Genomic DNA, 14,576 nt, shown 5'->3' with positions numbered 1-14,576 from the left:
CTTTGTACATAAAAAGCACGTAATGAGGAATGTTGTGCTCATTTAGACCAACTATTTAACTGACTTGTCACGCTATCCCATGGGTTATTCAGTCAGACACATTTTCAATGTCGCCTTCTCATTTAATAAGACATTTTATTTTCTCTTTTATTTGCAATAAATGACTTTTATGCGTAAAAGATGTTTAAATCTAAGTTTATAGTCTGTTTTATGGAACTCATGAAATTTTGTTCATGAGGGTTTGTTTCTTTTAACAATTCGAGCATGTCTTTGAAAGAATTTGTAAAGGGGCATTAATGTATAAATAATATATTATAGAGGTCAGCACATATTTTGTGCTGCTAAATATTTCAGTGAAATATGATGTTACTCATACAAAATGGAACATTGATTTTATAATTTTGGATAATGGTGATTCTGCAACTTAATGTACTTTTGGCTTATTTATGGCTTTATTACACATGATGTCAGTGGGAGGACTTTTCCTTGAAAATCAATATAATGAACCACATCCATGTAAATGTCAATCTATCGAGATTAAGGGAAATAAGCAAATAGTTTATCATAATTAAATCATGATGATATTTATTGCTAGGTCCCCAGATGGCTTAACTCGTTAAGATGCCCAACAGTTGTGCCACATAATCCGAGGCTTGATTTGATGGTTTACACTTGGCCTTAGTGTCCTTGTATTTGTGAGGAAACATCGGTCTGAACTTTCACTGAAGATTTGTACATAAACTTTAGCTGAGGGCTAAGTGGAAATTGCATCCCCTATTGATCTATTATGGCTGTAGGTAAATTGTAGTGGGTCCAGGTCTTTACTAGGGCAAGAATTGATGTGTGTCATAATTAATCTCTCAAAGCACATCATCACCGTGGACATTAATGGCACTGTTGAACATTGAAGTATATCTCAATGGGCACAGGTGCTATTGATGTCCTTTTAAAGCAGGTGGAACCTCTGACCTCAGTAATGGGAGGTTGAAGATGTCTGCAAAAACTTCAGCCAATTGGTTCACAGGTTTTAACACCACCAAGTATGCGGTTGAGGCTGGATAGTTTCCAAGGGTTTACTCTCATTTGAATGATTTTCTGACATGACCTCGGTGACTGGGATAGCAGTGTCACCAGGAGCTATGGGGGCCTGAGAAGATGTTCTCCCTTTTGAAACGTGTAGAAAACATGGAGCTCATCTGGGAGTGATGGCTCACTGTCGCTTCAGCTGCCACTTGATTTTGCCTTGTGGGAAGTGATGGTGTGTGATCCCTGCCACAGGTGCTTCATTCTAATGCCCCTGTCTCACTTAGGAAACCTGAACAGAAACCTCTGGAGACGTTGCGCCCCACCCAAGGTTTCCGTGCAGTTCCCGGAGGTTGCAGGTGTTTGCCGGAGGTTGCAGGTAGTGGAAGCAGGTAGGGAGGCTGACAAAAACCTCCGAGAACCGCACGGAAACCTTGGGTGGGGCCAATGTCTCCAGAGGTTTCCGTTCAGGTTTCCTAAGTGGGACAGGGGCATAACTCTGCAACGCTTCCAAATACTGTCGTCGTCATGTCTATAGGCCAAGGGGTCGGGGATTCTGTTAAACTCTTCTTAAGTTAAAAGAAGCAGCACAGATCAGTGCTGTAATACACAGGCTGCTAATCCATTTGAAATGGATTAGTGCTTTTGGTATCACCTTGCTGTCGGGAATTCCGCTGCCATCAGGAGATCTCAGTACCGATGATCTATTTAAATGCAGCCTGACTGTTATAGCACTGGTTTGTACTGTTTGTTTTAAGTTCCGATCAAAACAGCTATATTTAATCTTGACCTGGTTTGTTGCTTGTAAAATGTTGCCACTGGCATCTTTTCCCTACCCTTTTGCAAGCAAGGCCAACAATCTATGTGCCTCCTTTCTTGTTAACTCCTCCTGTGCAGGAATATTTAGACAATATTCTGTTTTCTTCCAAAGGGATAACTCCACATTTTCCATATTATATTCATTTGTCTTTCCATTTTATCTTCATGCTAATATATTACTCTCAGTGTACCTCTTAATACAGATATTTGCAATAACCTTTGTGTGGCATTATATCAAAACCTTTCTGGAAATTGAGATATACTCATCGACAGATGGTTCTACTTTCCAGCTAATAGTTCAATAATTGATTCTGGAATTTTTCTAATGTCAAATGTTGGCTTAACTGGCCTGTAGTTTCTTGGTTCATCTGCAAGAAGGTTACATTTGCAGATTTTAGGTCTGCTTTAACCATTAGTGTGCTGAGATCTCTGGAATAGAACCAAGAGCGATGGCTGTGATAGGCCAGATCCGATAAGGATGGCAGACTTCCTTCCAAAAGCAGTTTACATTTTATGATCCAATAGCTTCATGCTCACATATTATTGGTATCAGTGTTTCATTTATAGTTTCTACATTTGGAAACTAGTATCTGAAGTGAAGGTACATGGGATCCTCACTAGGCCTTACAATTACACTAAAACCAATGAGACAGAAATTTATCACAGCCTGCTTTTAAGGTCGGTATGTTAAATGGGATAATGGAAGGGAGTACAATTTAAAGAAGCGAACAGCTTTAGTCGATGGTTATCATTTCAGTGAACTATGGCTGAGAAAAAAAAATCAACTTTCTGAAATGTGACTGAGGGAAAAATAGGCTTTTGGAACTTTTGCACTACAAGAGCATTTTTTGAAAAACATGATCATTAGTATAAAGGGATCATGAGATGTACCTAATTTTGTTTCAGTGACTTCATACCTATTTTAGACTGATGTATTATAGAAACAAAAATAATGTATCTTTTATGAATCCAATAAAAGCAACTTGGAGATGGTCATGGAAATTGATACAGGTGCACAACCTTTTATCCGGAGTTCAGGAAACCGAAAAGCTCCGGAAACCGGACATTTTTTCCAGGATGTCGTCTGCACACCAAACTCGCGTTTGGCGCCAAACTTGACCCGAAACAACCCACGGTCAACCCACGTCTGTACTACTGTAGCGACTGCCTCCTCCCCGGAGACCGGGGAGACACTTAAACATCTATAAATCATTGCTTAAATGTTAGTCAGTTAGTTTGGAGGGCTTTTATGTGAAGGGGGGGGTGAAGGGGGAAACTTTAATTCTTAGTCCCCTACCTGGTCCAGAAGCCGCTGCGACGCCGCCGACTCCCAACATCGCGGAGCTGGGGCTGCGGGCGTCTGGCCGCGGGCGGCGCTGGATTTGGAGCGTCGCGCAGCCAGGGGTAGAGTTGCCGGGGTCGGAGCTCCAAACGGCGCCGCCCGCGGCCGGACGCCCGCATCCCCCAGCTCCGCGATGTTGGGAGTCGGCGGCCACAGCGCTCCGGAGCTTAATGCACGGTGACCCGGTAAGGCATTGCCCGCTCCCCGCCTCTCCGATCAGGTAGGGGACTAAGAATTAAAGTTTCCCCCTTCACACCTCCCACCACATAAAATCCCTCCAAACTAACTGACTAACATTTAAGCAATGTACATCAGGTTTCCCCCAAAGCCACATTAATCTTTGACTTTTGAAAGCTAATTCAAAATAATTCTCAACTATTACATCAGAAAGACAAATACAGTGCACTAGGAAATAGTGAATGGCCAATTAATTTAAAAAAAGTTAGAAATCTTTCAAAAGATCTAGAAAAATCTCTGAGTACTGTTATGCATTGTTAAGGCAATTTTCATGTTGTTATGTCATTCTTTCTTTTTATTTTCTTGACCAGACAAAAAGTTTGGAGTCAAAGCCAGGATTAATGGAGCCTTGGGCATTACATTGAATTTAGTGAAACAAAACCTGCAGAACTTCAAACTCATTTTACCTTGTCTGCAACTGTTGCGAGTGTATTCCAACAATGGTAAGCATGGGGTATTGCACTTAGAAAAGCCATTTCACTGACAGGTTAATTGACTTCATAAGCATTCTTGGCTGCTTTAAGGAGTCAGTTGACTCCATCTCTTTAAAGTAATGAATGAATATAAAGAAAAAATAATAAATTAAGGCAATTAAAATAATGACGGATAATTTTGAAAATCATTGCATTGTACTGGACTATTTGAGGGACAGGACTATTTGAATATTTGTCCTTTGCAATTTAGGTTTGCAAATGGTTCAGATGTAAGAAAATCATCAGTGTGAGTCCACCTTGATTTCAGTGTAGTTTACATGAAGTTACCAATTTGTTCCAGAATCACCGTTGAATATACATTGTACACAGTTTTTCATGTACACCTTTGAAACACTTCTGGAATTTGTTTGAGTCTTGTACCCAATGCATGATTTGTATTGATCATGTTTGCCACTTGTGTTTACAGCTGTCAATGCCATATCCTTGGGCAAAAATGGTGTTGTGGAACTTATGTTCAAGATTATTGGTCCTTTCAGTAGGAAGAATACAAGTCTTGTAAAGTAGGTACTATTCTTGTATTTTGTGTCTAGTTTCAGCATTAACAAACAAAAAATAGCAGTAATTTTTTTAAATGCTGTACTTTTTCATTTTTTCCCTTGTTATAGGTTTTGAAAATGCCTTTTGTGCAGAAGATCACATTCAGCTTTGTTTATTGTCATATACACCAGGGTGCAATGCTATTAATTCTTTGCATAAAGCTCATAGAGTACACAAAAAAGTATACAAATATAATAATATGACAAGAAATAAATGACCAGTGGAAAAAAATGGATGCAAAGATTGTAGTGCAATTTGAAATAGTGCAAACAAAATTAAAGTATAATACCCGAATGAGCTGTAATTGAGACTAGATGGCAGCACCGTGGGGCAGGGGTGTGATAGCTGTGATTTGCTCAGGAGTCTGAAAGCAGAGGGAAATAAGCTGTTCTTTTACATCAGGACATCGGGACCAAGAAGATCCTTCATCTTCTCCCAAGAGGTAGTAGAAATAAAAGGGAATGACCAGGGTGATAGGCATCCTTGACGATATTTTCCAGCCTTCCTGACGCCAAGCACCATGAAGATGGAGAGGATGGAAGCAAGTAATACATTTGTGATGTACTGGGCTGTGTCCACCACTCTCTCCAGGGTCAGGCGGTCAGCAGTTGCTATACCAGGCTGAGGTGCATCCAATAATAATATTTCCAATTGCTTGTCTGCAGAAGTTAGTGAGAATCCTCATGGACGTCAAGTCAATTTTATTTGTCACATACACATACAAGATGTGCAGTGAAATGAAAGTGGCAATGCCTGCGGATTGTGCAAAAAGAACAGAACAATAGAACAGAACCAGTATTTACATTTTAGGAAAAAGAAATTGAAAAAAGACACAACACAACAGTAAATTAGTAACTTAGTCCTTGGTGAGATAAAAGTTTACAGTCCTGGTGGCCTGTGGGAAGAAACTCAGTCTCATCCTCTCTGTTTTCACAGCGTGACAGCGGAGGTGCTTGCCTGACCATAGCAGCTGGAACAGTCCGTTGCTGGGGTGGTCTGCACCTCCTGGTGTATAGGTCCTGCAGGGTGGTGAGTGTTGTTCCCATAGTGCGTTCAGCCAAACGCACTATTCTCCGCAGAGCCTTCCTGTCCTGGGAGGAGCTGTTTCCAAACCAGATTGAGATGTTGCCGGACAAGATGCTTTCTACAGCCCCAGAGCAGAAGCACTGAAGGATCTTCAGAGAGACTCTGAATTTCCTCAGCTGCCTGAGGTGGTAAAGGCGCTGCCTTGCCTTACTTACCAGCACGCAGTGTGTGTTGCCCATGTCTGATCCTCTGTTATGTGGACTCCCAGGTATTTAAAGCTGCTCACCCTATCCACAGTAGTCCCATTTATTCCCAGTGACGTGTATGTCCTTGGTTGTTGTGCCCTTCTAAAGTCCACAATCAGCTCCTTAGTTTTTGGGACATTCAAGAGGAGGCTGTTGTCCTGACACCAGTGTGCCAGATCAGCCACATCCTCCCGGTAGGCCTTCTCATCGTTATCGGAGATCAGGCCCACCACCACAGTGTCATCAGCAAACTTGATTATAGAGTTGGAGCTGAACCTGGCCACACAGTCATGTGTGTACAGGGAGTACAGTAGGGGGCTGAGGACGCAACCCTGGGGGGGATCCTGTGTTCAGGGTGAGAGGGTTGTCTCCCCATCTTGACCACCTGGGGTCTGGCGGTGTGAAAGTCCAGGACCCAGGCACACAGGGGAGCGTTCAGCCTAAGTTCTAGCAGCTTCTCAGCAAGTCTGGTGGGGACTATGGTATTGAAAGTTGAACTGAAATCAATGAACAGCATCCTCATATAGCCCCCTTCTGGCTGTCAAGGTGAGAGAGGGTGGTGTGCAGAACCTGGGAGACCGCATCATCCGTGGATCTGTTCGGACGGTATGCGAACAGCAGCGGGTCCATGGTGCGAGGGAGGAAGGCGCAGATGTGATTCTTGATCAGCCTCTCGAAGCATTTCATGACTACCGAGGTGAGGGCCATTCAAGCAAGCTGGAGAGCCATTCATTGGCACTGGTACAATGGTGGATCTTTTAAAGCAGGCAGGGACCACGGACTTGGCCAGGGATGCCAATTCTTCTCGCATACCTAAGAAAGTAAATAGCTAATGTGCTTTCTTGATCACTGCATGTGAAGGTATTTGTTTAGGTTGCTAGTGATATGGATGCCTAGGAACCTGAAGCTGTTGACCATCTCCACAGCAGTTTCTTGATGAGGACGGGTTGTTTACAGCCCCTACTTCCTTAAGTCAACAACCAGCTCTACCAGAGACCTTTTGAACAAGTACAATTTTCTTTTTCTGTGGACTTCGAAAGATAATTCAGAGTATTCTCTAAATTTCAAGGAGCTAGATGCTGTGGTTGTGCATATCATTAAATGCTGATGTGCATATGCATAAAATACATATAAAACGTCAATTGGATGATGACCTAACATTGAAGGGGCTGGAGTGCAAAGGGTAAAAATTGTGCTCCAGCAATGCAGAAATATGATGTGACTATATCTAGAGTTCTTTGTGCACTCCTGGGCAAAGTACATCAGCAAATAATTAACTTTGGAAGGGTTGCGGAGCATGTTATATGGATTAAGATTGTCTTTCTTTTGAATACTGAAAGTTGGGTGATCAAATCAGGGTGATTGAATGAATTTTAGTGAGTATGTAATGAGGGAGCATAGGGTTATAATTAGAGCAGAAGAACTCTGGGAGGCTCTGTGACCTATTGCTGTTCCGCATTCCTACTTTGTAATGGGGGACACAGAGGAAGGGATGTAGTTTAGAGATACAGCATGAAAAGGGCCCCTTCAGCTCACCGTGTCTACGCTGACTGCAAATCACACATTCACATTAGTTCTATATTATCCTACTTTATCATCAACTCCCTGCACATCAGAGTCAATTTTACAGAGGCCTAATACGCACCAACCCCGCACGTCTTTGGGATGTGGAAGGATACCAGAGCACCTGGAGGAAACCCATGCGGTCACACGGTGAATGTGCAAACTCCGCACAGACAGCGCCCGAGAGAAGGATCAAATCCAGGTCTCTGGTGCTGTGAGGCAGCAGCTCTACCAGCTGTGTCACTGTGCTGGCAAATAGGTAATAGTGTCAGTGTTGGTGATAGAATTATATTGTAAGAAATATATTGTTTTCACTCTGGATTTAGGGAGAGAATCACAGAGTTTTGGACTGATGGCTTCAGCGGCAATGGTGGATTGATTTTTAAGATCAAGTGAGGTCAAGAGGACAGAATTGAAGGTACGCCGATTACTTGGAATATTGTAAGGCTGGGTGAAGTTCAAAGATTGCGATGTAGGAGTATGGCGTGCAGGCCAAGTTGTGAATTGAAAATTATATGAATTACTGAGGGGGCAGCTGATTGTAGGTTAATGAATACAGGGCAATTGGGTAAATGGACTTGGTCTGAATTAAGACAAGGTCAGCAGAGTTTTTGGTTATTCAGGACAAGGGATCTGAGAGTGTATAGGGAAGGATCTCGTCCTGAAACGTAATCTATTCCTTTTCTCCAGAGACGCTGCCTGACCCGCTGAGTTACTGCAGCTCTTTTTGTCAAGCAAAATCTGAGAGGCCTGGTTGAAGAATATTATAATTGTTAGGTGGAAAGTGAATAAAGATATCAAGAGATGGATTCCGATGAGGATTTTTAAGATGGATGTGGTTCAAAGTCTGGAGAAGCAAAGTACCAGCTTACTCTATCACCAAGCTCCCTTCCAAGTTATGCACTGTGGACATTCTTGGACAGTTCCCTTCATTTTTTAGGATCAGAATCCTAGTCCATCAGTCCTGTAAGAAAGAATACCTCCACTGTATTGGCTGTATGATAATTAATCTTGCTAATAACGCCAGCATTCAGAATAAACATCTTTCTGGCACAAGATAAGATTCTGGCATCTCATTAGCATAATTTTTCTTACTGAGTATTAGCATCAGTCATTGACAATTTGTACTTGAGTGGTGCTTTGGAATTTATTTATTTATTTTTTTTTAAAAAATATTTTATTTTATTAGAAGTAAGTACAGTCATATGGCACCAAAGTGCCTAATATATATTTTCATAATACATTTTATGTACAACTTCTTTTTTTTTTTTTTGTTACACTGAAAAAAGATTAGAATAAGAAAAAGAAGTTAGATAGTAAAGGATAGAAAGATGTGAAATATATAGTGTGTGAAAAAAGAAAACGAGTAAATGAAGAAAGTTGAGAGAGAGAATAGAGAGAAGAAAAGAAAAAAAGAGGAGATCATTATTTATAGTCTTGACCAACCCTCGTCCAGTCCTGAAACAGTTATTTTTTACAATTGTGTTGCACCATATGATTCCAAAAAAACGACGAATGGAGACCAACTCGTTATGAATTGGTCTGATTTATCCATTAGGAGGAATCGCATTTCCTCAAGATGAGCGGTGTCCAACATACTTGCAATCCACATTTTAAGCGTTGGTATTGATGTACCCTTCCAAAATTTAAGAATTAATTTTTTTGCTATTATTAAACCATAGTTAAGGAATAGATTTTGAGATGTGTTCAATTTATTCCCATCTTCCATTACGCCAAATATAATCATTTCAGTATTAGGTTCCATTCTTGTCTTGAATAATTTTGTAAATATTTCAAAAATATCATTCCAAAATCTATAAAGTTTTATGCAGGAGACTAAGGAGTGTGTTATAGTTGCCTTTTGGGCTAGACATTTATCACAAGTGGCGGATATATTTGGATAAAATTTGTTCAATCTTGTTTTTGAGTAATATAATCTATGTACAATTTTAAATTGAATTAAATTATGTCTTACATTAATTGAACATTTGTGAATATATATCAGGTATTTTTCCCATTTAACCTTCGTAATTTTTATCATTAGTTCCCGTTCCCACTCTTCTCTAAGTACCTCTGTCGATGGTAGGTCTATATTTAGAATACTATTATATAAATATGATATTAATTTTTGTGAGTCAGCTTCAATATTCATTGCCTCTTCCAATAAGTCAGGAGTTACTTTTTGATATCCTTGTATATATTTTTTCACGAAATCGCAAATCTGAAGATATTTAAAATATTGGTTGTTTTTCAATTTAAATTTTAATTGTAATTGTTGGAATGATAGTAAGTTTCCCATTTCATACATATCCCCGATCCTTCTAATTCCGAGACTTTCCCATTGGTTATATGTCTTATCAATAAGAGATGGTTTAAATAAAGGGTTATTCGCTATTGGCATTAACAGTGATAGATTTCTTAATTTTAAAGATAATTTTATTTGTTTCCAAATTCTTATTGTACCATATATAATTGGGTTCTTCTTATATATTGTGTTATTCAGTTTTTTTGGGGAGAAGAGGATCGTTCCTATATTACTAGGATGGCAATCCTCCTTCTCCATTTTTATCCATTCTGTCTGTTGGGTAGAACTATCCAACCAATAAATCATATTCTTAATATGCACTGCCCAGTAATAATACATAAAATTCGGAAGTGAAAGTCCCCCGACCTCTTTTGGTTTACATAAGTGTTTTTTTGTGATTCTATGTGATCTATAGTCCCAAATATAATTAGTAATATTAGAGTCTAATTTTTTTTTAAAGTATTTTGGTATATATACCGGTATAGATTGAAATAGGTATAGTAATTGTGGTAGGAAGATCATTTTTATTGCATTTATTCTACCTAATAATGATAAGGGAAGTGTTTTCCAAAATTTAATCAACGTATTAAGTTTATTTAATAAAGGCATGAAATTAGCATTGAATAATGCTTTATATTTTCTAGTAATCTGAATACCCAAATATTTAAATTTTTCTGTTGCGATTTTAAAGGGGAACTTCAGTAAGTGTGTAGGTTCTTGAGGTTTTAATGTCATGATTTCACTTTTATTCCAGTTTATTCTATATCCAGAAAAAGACCCAAATTCCTCTATTAAGTTTAATAAATTTGGTATGCTCGTTTGTGACTTTGTAATATATAAAAGTATATCATCTGCATATAATGAGATTTTATTCTTTGAGTCTCTGGTATTATAGCCCTGAATATTCGGATGAATTCTTATACTTTCAGCCAGGGGTTCTATCATAAGGGCAAATAGCAGGGGTGATAGTGCACATCCCTGCCTATTACCCCTTGATAGTTGAAATTTTTGAGATAACCTGTTATTAGTTAAAATTCTTGCCATCGGTTTATCATATAATAATTTTACCCATCTTATAAAATTCTCTCCCATATTAAATTTTTGTAGTACTTTATATAAGTATTGCCACTCTACCTGATCAAATGCTTTCTCTGCATCCAAAGAAATAAGTGATATATCTTCTTCCTCTACTTTATGCGAGTACATTATATTAAACAGACGTCTCAGATTATTAAATGAGTATCTTTTAGGTATAAACCCCGTTTGATCAGGGTTTATCAATTTACTAATATATTTGCTTAATCTTCTTGCTAAAATCTTTGCTAAAATTTTCTGATCTGTATTTAAAAGTGATATAGCTCTGTACGAGCCCGGATCTTCTAAATCTTTATCTTTTTTTGGAATAAGCGTAATAGTTGATTCTGTTAGTGTTTCAGGTAGTTTGTTTTCTTTAAAAGCATGGGAGTATAAATTAAATAAATAAGGGGTTGTTATCTCCTGAAATTTTTTATAAAATTCATTATTAAAACCATCTGGTCCCGGTGTCTTACCATTTTTCAGCGATTTTATTGTTTCACCTATTTCTTTGATTGTAATTTGAGCTCCTAATTCCTCTTGTTCCAAAAGGTCCAGTATTGGAAGATTACAATTATCTAGAATTTTTTTTATTTTACTATCTTCTCTTTTAATTTTAGATGTATATAAGTTTTGGTAAAATTGGGCAAATCTATTATTAATATCTTTAGGTAGTATTAGTAATTCACCTTTCTCTGATTTAATTTTGGTTATAGTATTTTCCTTTTCTTGTTTTTTCAATTGGCGAGCTAAAAGCTTATGTGGTTTGTCACCAAACTCAAAATGTTCCTGTTTTGTCATTTGGAATAGTCTTATTACCCTTGCCGATAAAATTCGATTAAGTTTAAATTTCAGTAATATTATCTTATTGTGTTTATCTGTCGTGGAATCTTTGGCATTATCCATCTCTAACTGTCTGATTTCTTGTTCTAACAACAATTGTTCTGTCTTATTCTTTTTATTTTGAAAACTTTGATATGAAATTATAATTCCTCTCATAAATGCCTTAAAAGTTTCCCATAATAAAGAAGGCAAAGTACCTGGTATATCATTTGTATCGAAAAAAAGTTCCATTTGTTGTTTTAAATATTGATAGCCTTGCACGTCATTTAAAATATGTGTATTAAACCTCCAAAAAAAATTTTTGCCCGGCATTCCCTCAAATTTTACTGAAAATGTCAACGGAGAGTGATCTGAGATACTACTAATGTGGTATGTTGGGTTGTTTGTATATGGCATTAATTTCATATCCACTAAAAAATAATCAATTCTTGAATAAGTTTTATGCACCGAAGAGTAAAACGAGTATTCCCTTCCAACTGGATTAGCAGATCTCCATACATCTATTATATTCGTATTTTTTATATATGTATTTAGAAGTTCGCTAGTTTTAGATTTTAAATTACTCTTCTTTTGTTTTGCTGATTTATCTAGATATGAATCTAAAACACAGTTAAAGTCCCCCCCTATTATCACATTTTGGTAATTAAACTCTGATATTATGTCAATAATTTTATCAAAAAAGTGGGGGTTATCAAAATTCGGAGCATAAATATTTATCAAAGTTAGTGGGGTTGCATAAATTTCACCCGAAACTATAATATATCTTCCCTCTTTATCTGATATGGTATTCTTTAATTTAAAAGGAATACCTTTCCTAATAAGAATAGCTGTACCCCTAGATTTAGAAGTAAATGAGGAGTAGTATGTTTGGCCTATCCAATTCGCCTTTAATCTTATTTGTGTTTGTTGTTTCATGTGTGTCTCCTGCAAAAACATTATGTCGCTTTTCAACGATTTTAGTTGGGCAAAAATTTTACCCCTCTTAATTGGTTCGTTGGCACCCCGTATATTCCAACTACAAAATGTAATTCCTCCATTCTTTATTTGTCTATCGTCTTGCATTGTAAATCAGGGTAATATTCCTGAATCATATGGTGCAAACAAATACCTCAGAATTTTAGGACTTGGGTGGTCATCCCGGTTTATTAGATTTATATTGCATCTCCTTCTTGTAAAGTGCCTTAGAAAAAGAAAAAAAGAATGTGATACACAATTACTTTCAAAAAAATTAAACAGATAAAAATCTTGATTGTGCTTTAAAAAAAAAGGTGCTATTAAGGTATCTAAGGGAAGATACCTTAAGGACGAATAGCCATCAACGATGGCAAAAAATGTATAGACCTCCGTGATGTTGTTATACATTGAGCTCCTCCCCCTTGGTGAATCCTCATAAAAAGTTACATATCGTTTCATATTGTGTTTTTTCTTATATGAGTTTATCAAATCAGTGCTAGTGACAGCCGAGAGAAAAAAGAGACATAAGGAATAAAAAAACAAAACAAATATAGAACAAACATATACACGATTATATAAGTATATATGTCCCTCTAATTTATCCAATCTTAATCTAATCTAAACTTTCCCATATATATCCACCCTGTATTCTTACATAATATCCCATTCTATAACTACCATACATCATACAAGCTGGTACCAAAGGGTTAACTACCGTACAAGCAGGTGCCAAGGGGTTAAACTTTGAGCTTTGCATCCAAGGTTGAATATAACCAAGCTCTCTGAATAACACATTCCAACGAGATAAGCTTTATAATTGTCTGGGTAGCTCGGCCATTTTAATCAGTTCAAAACTTTGTAAAAAGTTCAAATTTCTTCCTTGTCGGCAGCTTGCCCCGATGTTTTCTTAACGATATCCTCTGCATACTTTAAAGCTTTTCCGGGAGCTGCAAATGAGCGTTCAACGCCGTTATAAGTTATCTTCATTTTTCCGGGAAAGAAAATTCCATATCTTACTCCCGGGACTTCCCTCAAAGTGTGTCTTGCCGGTGTAAACAATCTCATTTTCTGGACTACCTCAGGAGAGTAATCGCGAAATATTCGCACATTATCCCCACGGTATGTCAGCTTCTTCCCATAAGTGATCTTTTTCAATATAAATTCCACTGAAGAGATGTCACGGAATTTCACAATTATCTGTCTTGAATCATTTGTTCCTCTTCCAGCTCGTTTAGCGACGTCTGTTCTTGGTTCTTCCGACAATTCCAAGACATCTTTGAGTAAGTCAGTAACGAAAGTACATGTTTGAGATTCATGTCCCTCTCGTCCTTCCTTTACTCCGAGAATCCTCAGGTTATATCTCCGAGTTCCTGATTCCAGGTCCAGACATTTATCAGTCATTCTTCCAAGTTTTTCCTCTTCAGTTTTCTGTGATTGTTTCAAATTCTTTATTTCCGAGACAATCTCTTTTATCTCATTCTCCATCTCTTCCATTATCTCATCCAGCTTTCCGATATCATCACTTACACCTTTAAATTTCTTGTTGTAATCATTTTCAATTCTGACACACTCTGATTTTAATCTCTTATCAAATTCCTTATACTGCTTTTTGAGTTATTTTAACTCACTGCAAGTATTATCAATTTTTTGAGAAATACTCTCCATGTTAGTCTCCATACTCTGTTTGTTACTCTCCATGTGAGACTCCATACTTTGCATCTTCTCCAGTGTCATGTTAATTGTAGCAGTCATATCTAAAAGCATTTGCTTCACCTCTTTCTCCTTCTTGTCTCCTTTTGTTGCCATTTCAAGCAGAGACCCTTGGCTGTAAGAATCTTCTTCTTCTGTCGTTTGCAGAGTATCCAAAACTTCCTCGAGCTGAAGGCTGATAGTATTTTTCTCTGGCGCCCTTGAACGATTATCTCTGCTCATTTAAACTCATTTAAACACCCGATTTCACCATTAATCTCCCCGATTTTCACGTCACCTTCTGATGATAACACCCTTACACAACACCAGGCGACTTCGGTGAGTTTAAAAAAAAAATCGGTGCTGACTTAAAACGACTTTTACAATTTTTTTACGGGGGAGAAGCTCAGTGCCGCGCCTTAATT

General features: G+C 37.9%; 1 protein-coding gene across 4 annotated transcripts in view; it reads left to right on the top strand.

Moving 5' to 3' along the window:
- agtpbp1 (ATP/GTP binding carboxypeptidase 1) overlaps positions 1-14,576 on the top strand; it is a 206,777-nt gene that overhangs the window by 79,267 nt on the left and 112,934 nt on the right. For all 4 annotated transcript variants that reach the window (XM_033017668.1, XM_033017669.1, XM_033017667.1 and 1 more), the window contains 2 exons: positions 3,733-3,864; positions 4,322-4,415. In XM_033017668.1, the coding sequence (XP_032873559.1) occupies positions 3,733-3,864; positions 4,322-4,415 (226 nt within the window). The remainder of the gene's footprint in view (positions 1-3,732; positions 3,865-4,321; positions 4,416-14,576) is intronic.

Source organism: Amblyraja radiata, chromosome 3 (genome assembly GCF_010909765.2).
Source record: "Amblyraja radiata isolate CabotCenter1 chromosome 3, sAmbRad1.1.pri, whole genome shotgun sequence".
NCBI lineage: Eukaryota > Metazoa > Chordata > Chondrichthyes > Rajiformes > Rajidae > Amblyraja > Amblyraja radiata.
The sequence above is the reverse complement of the archived record's forward strand: the minus strand, read 5'-3'. Positions and strand labels throughout refer to the sequence as shown.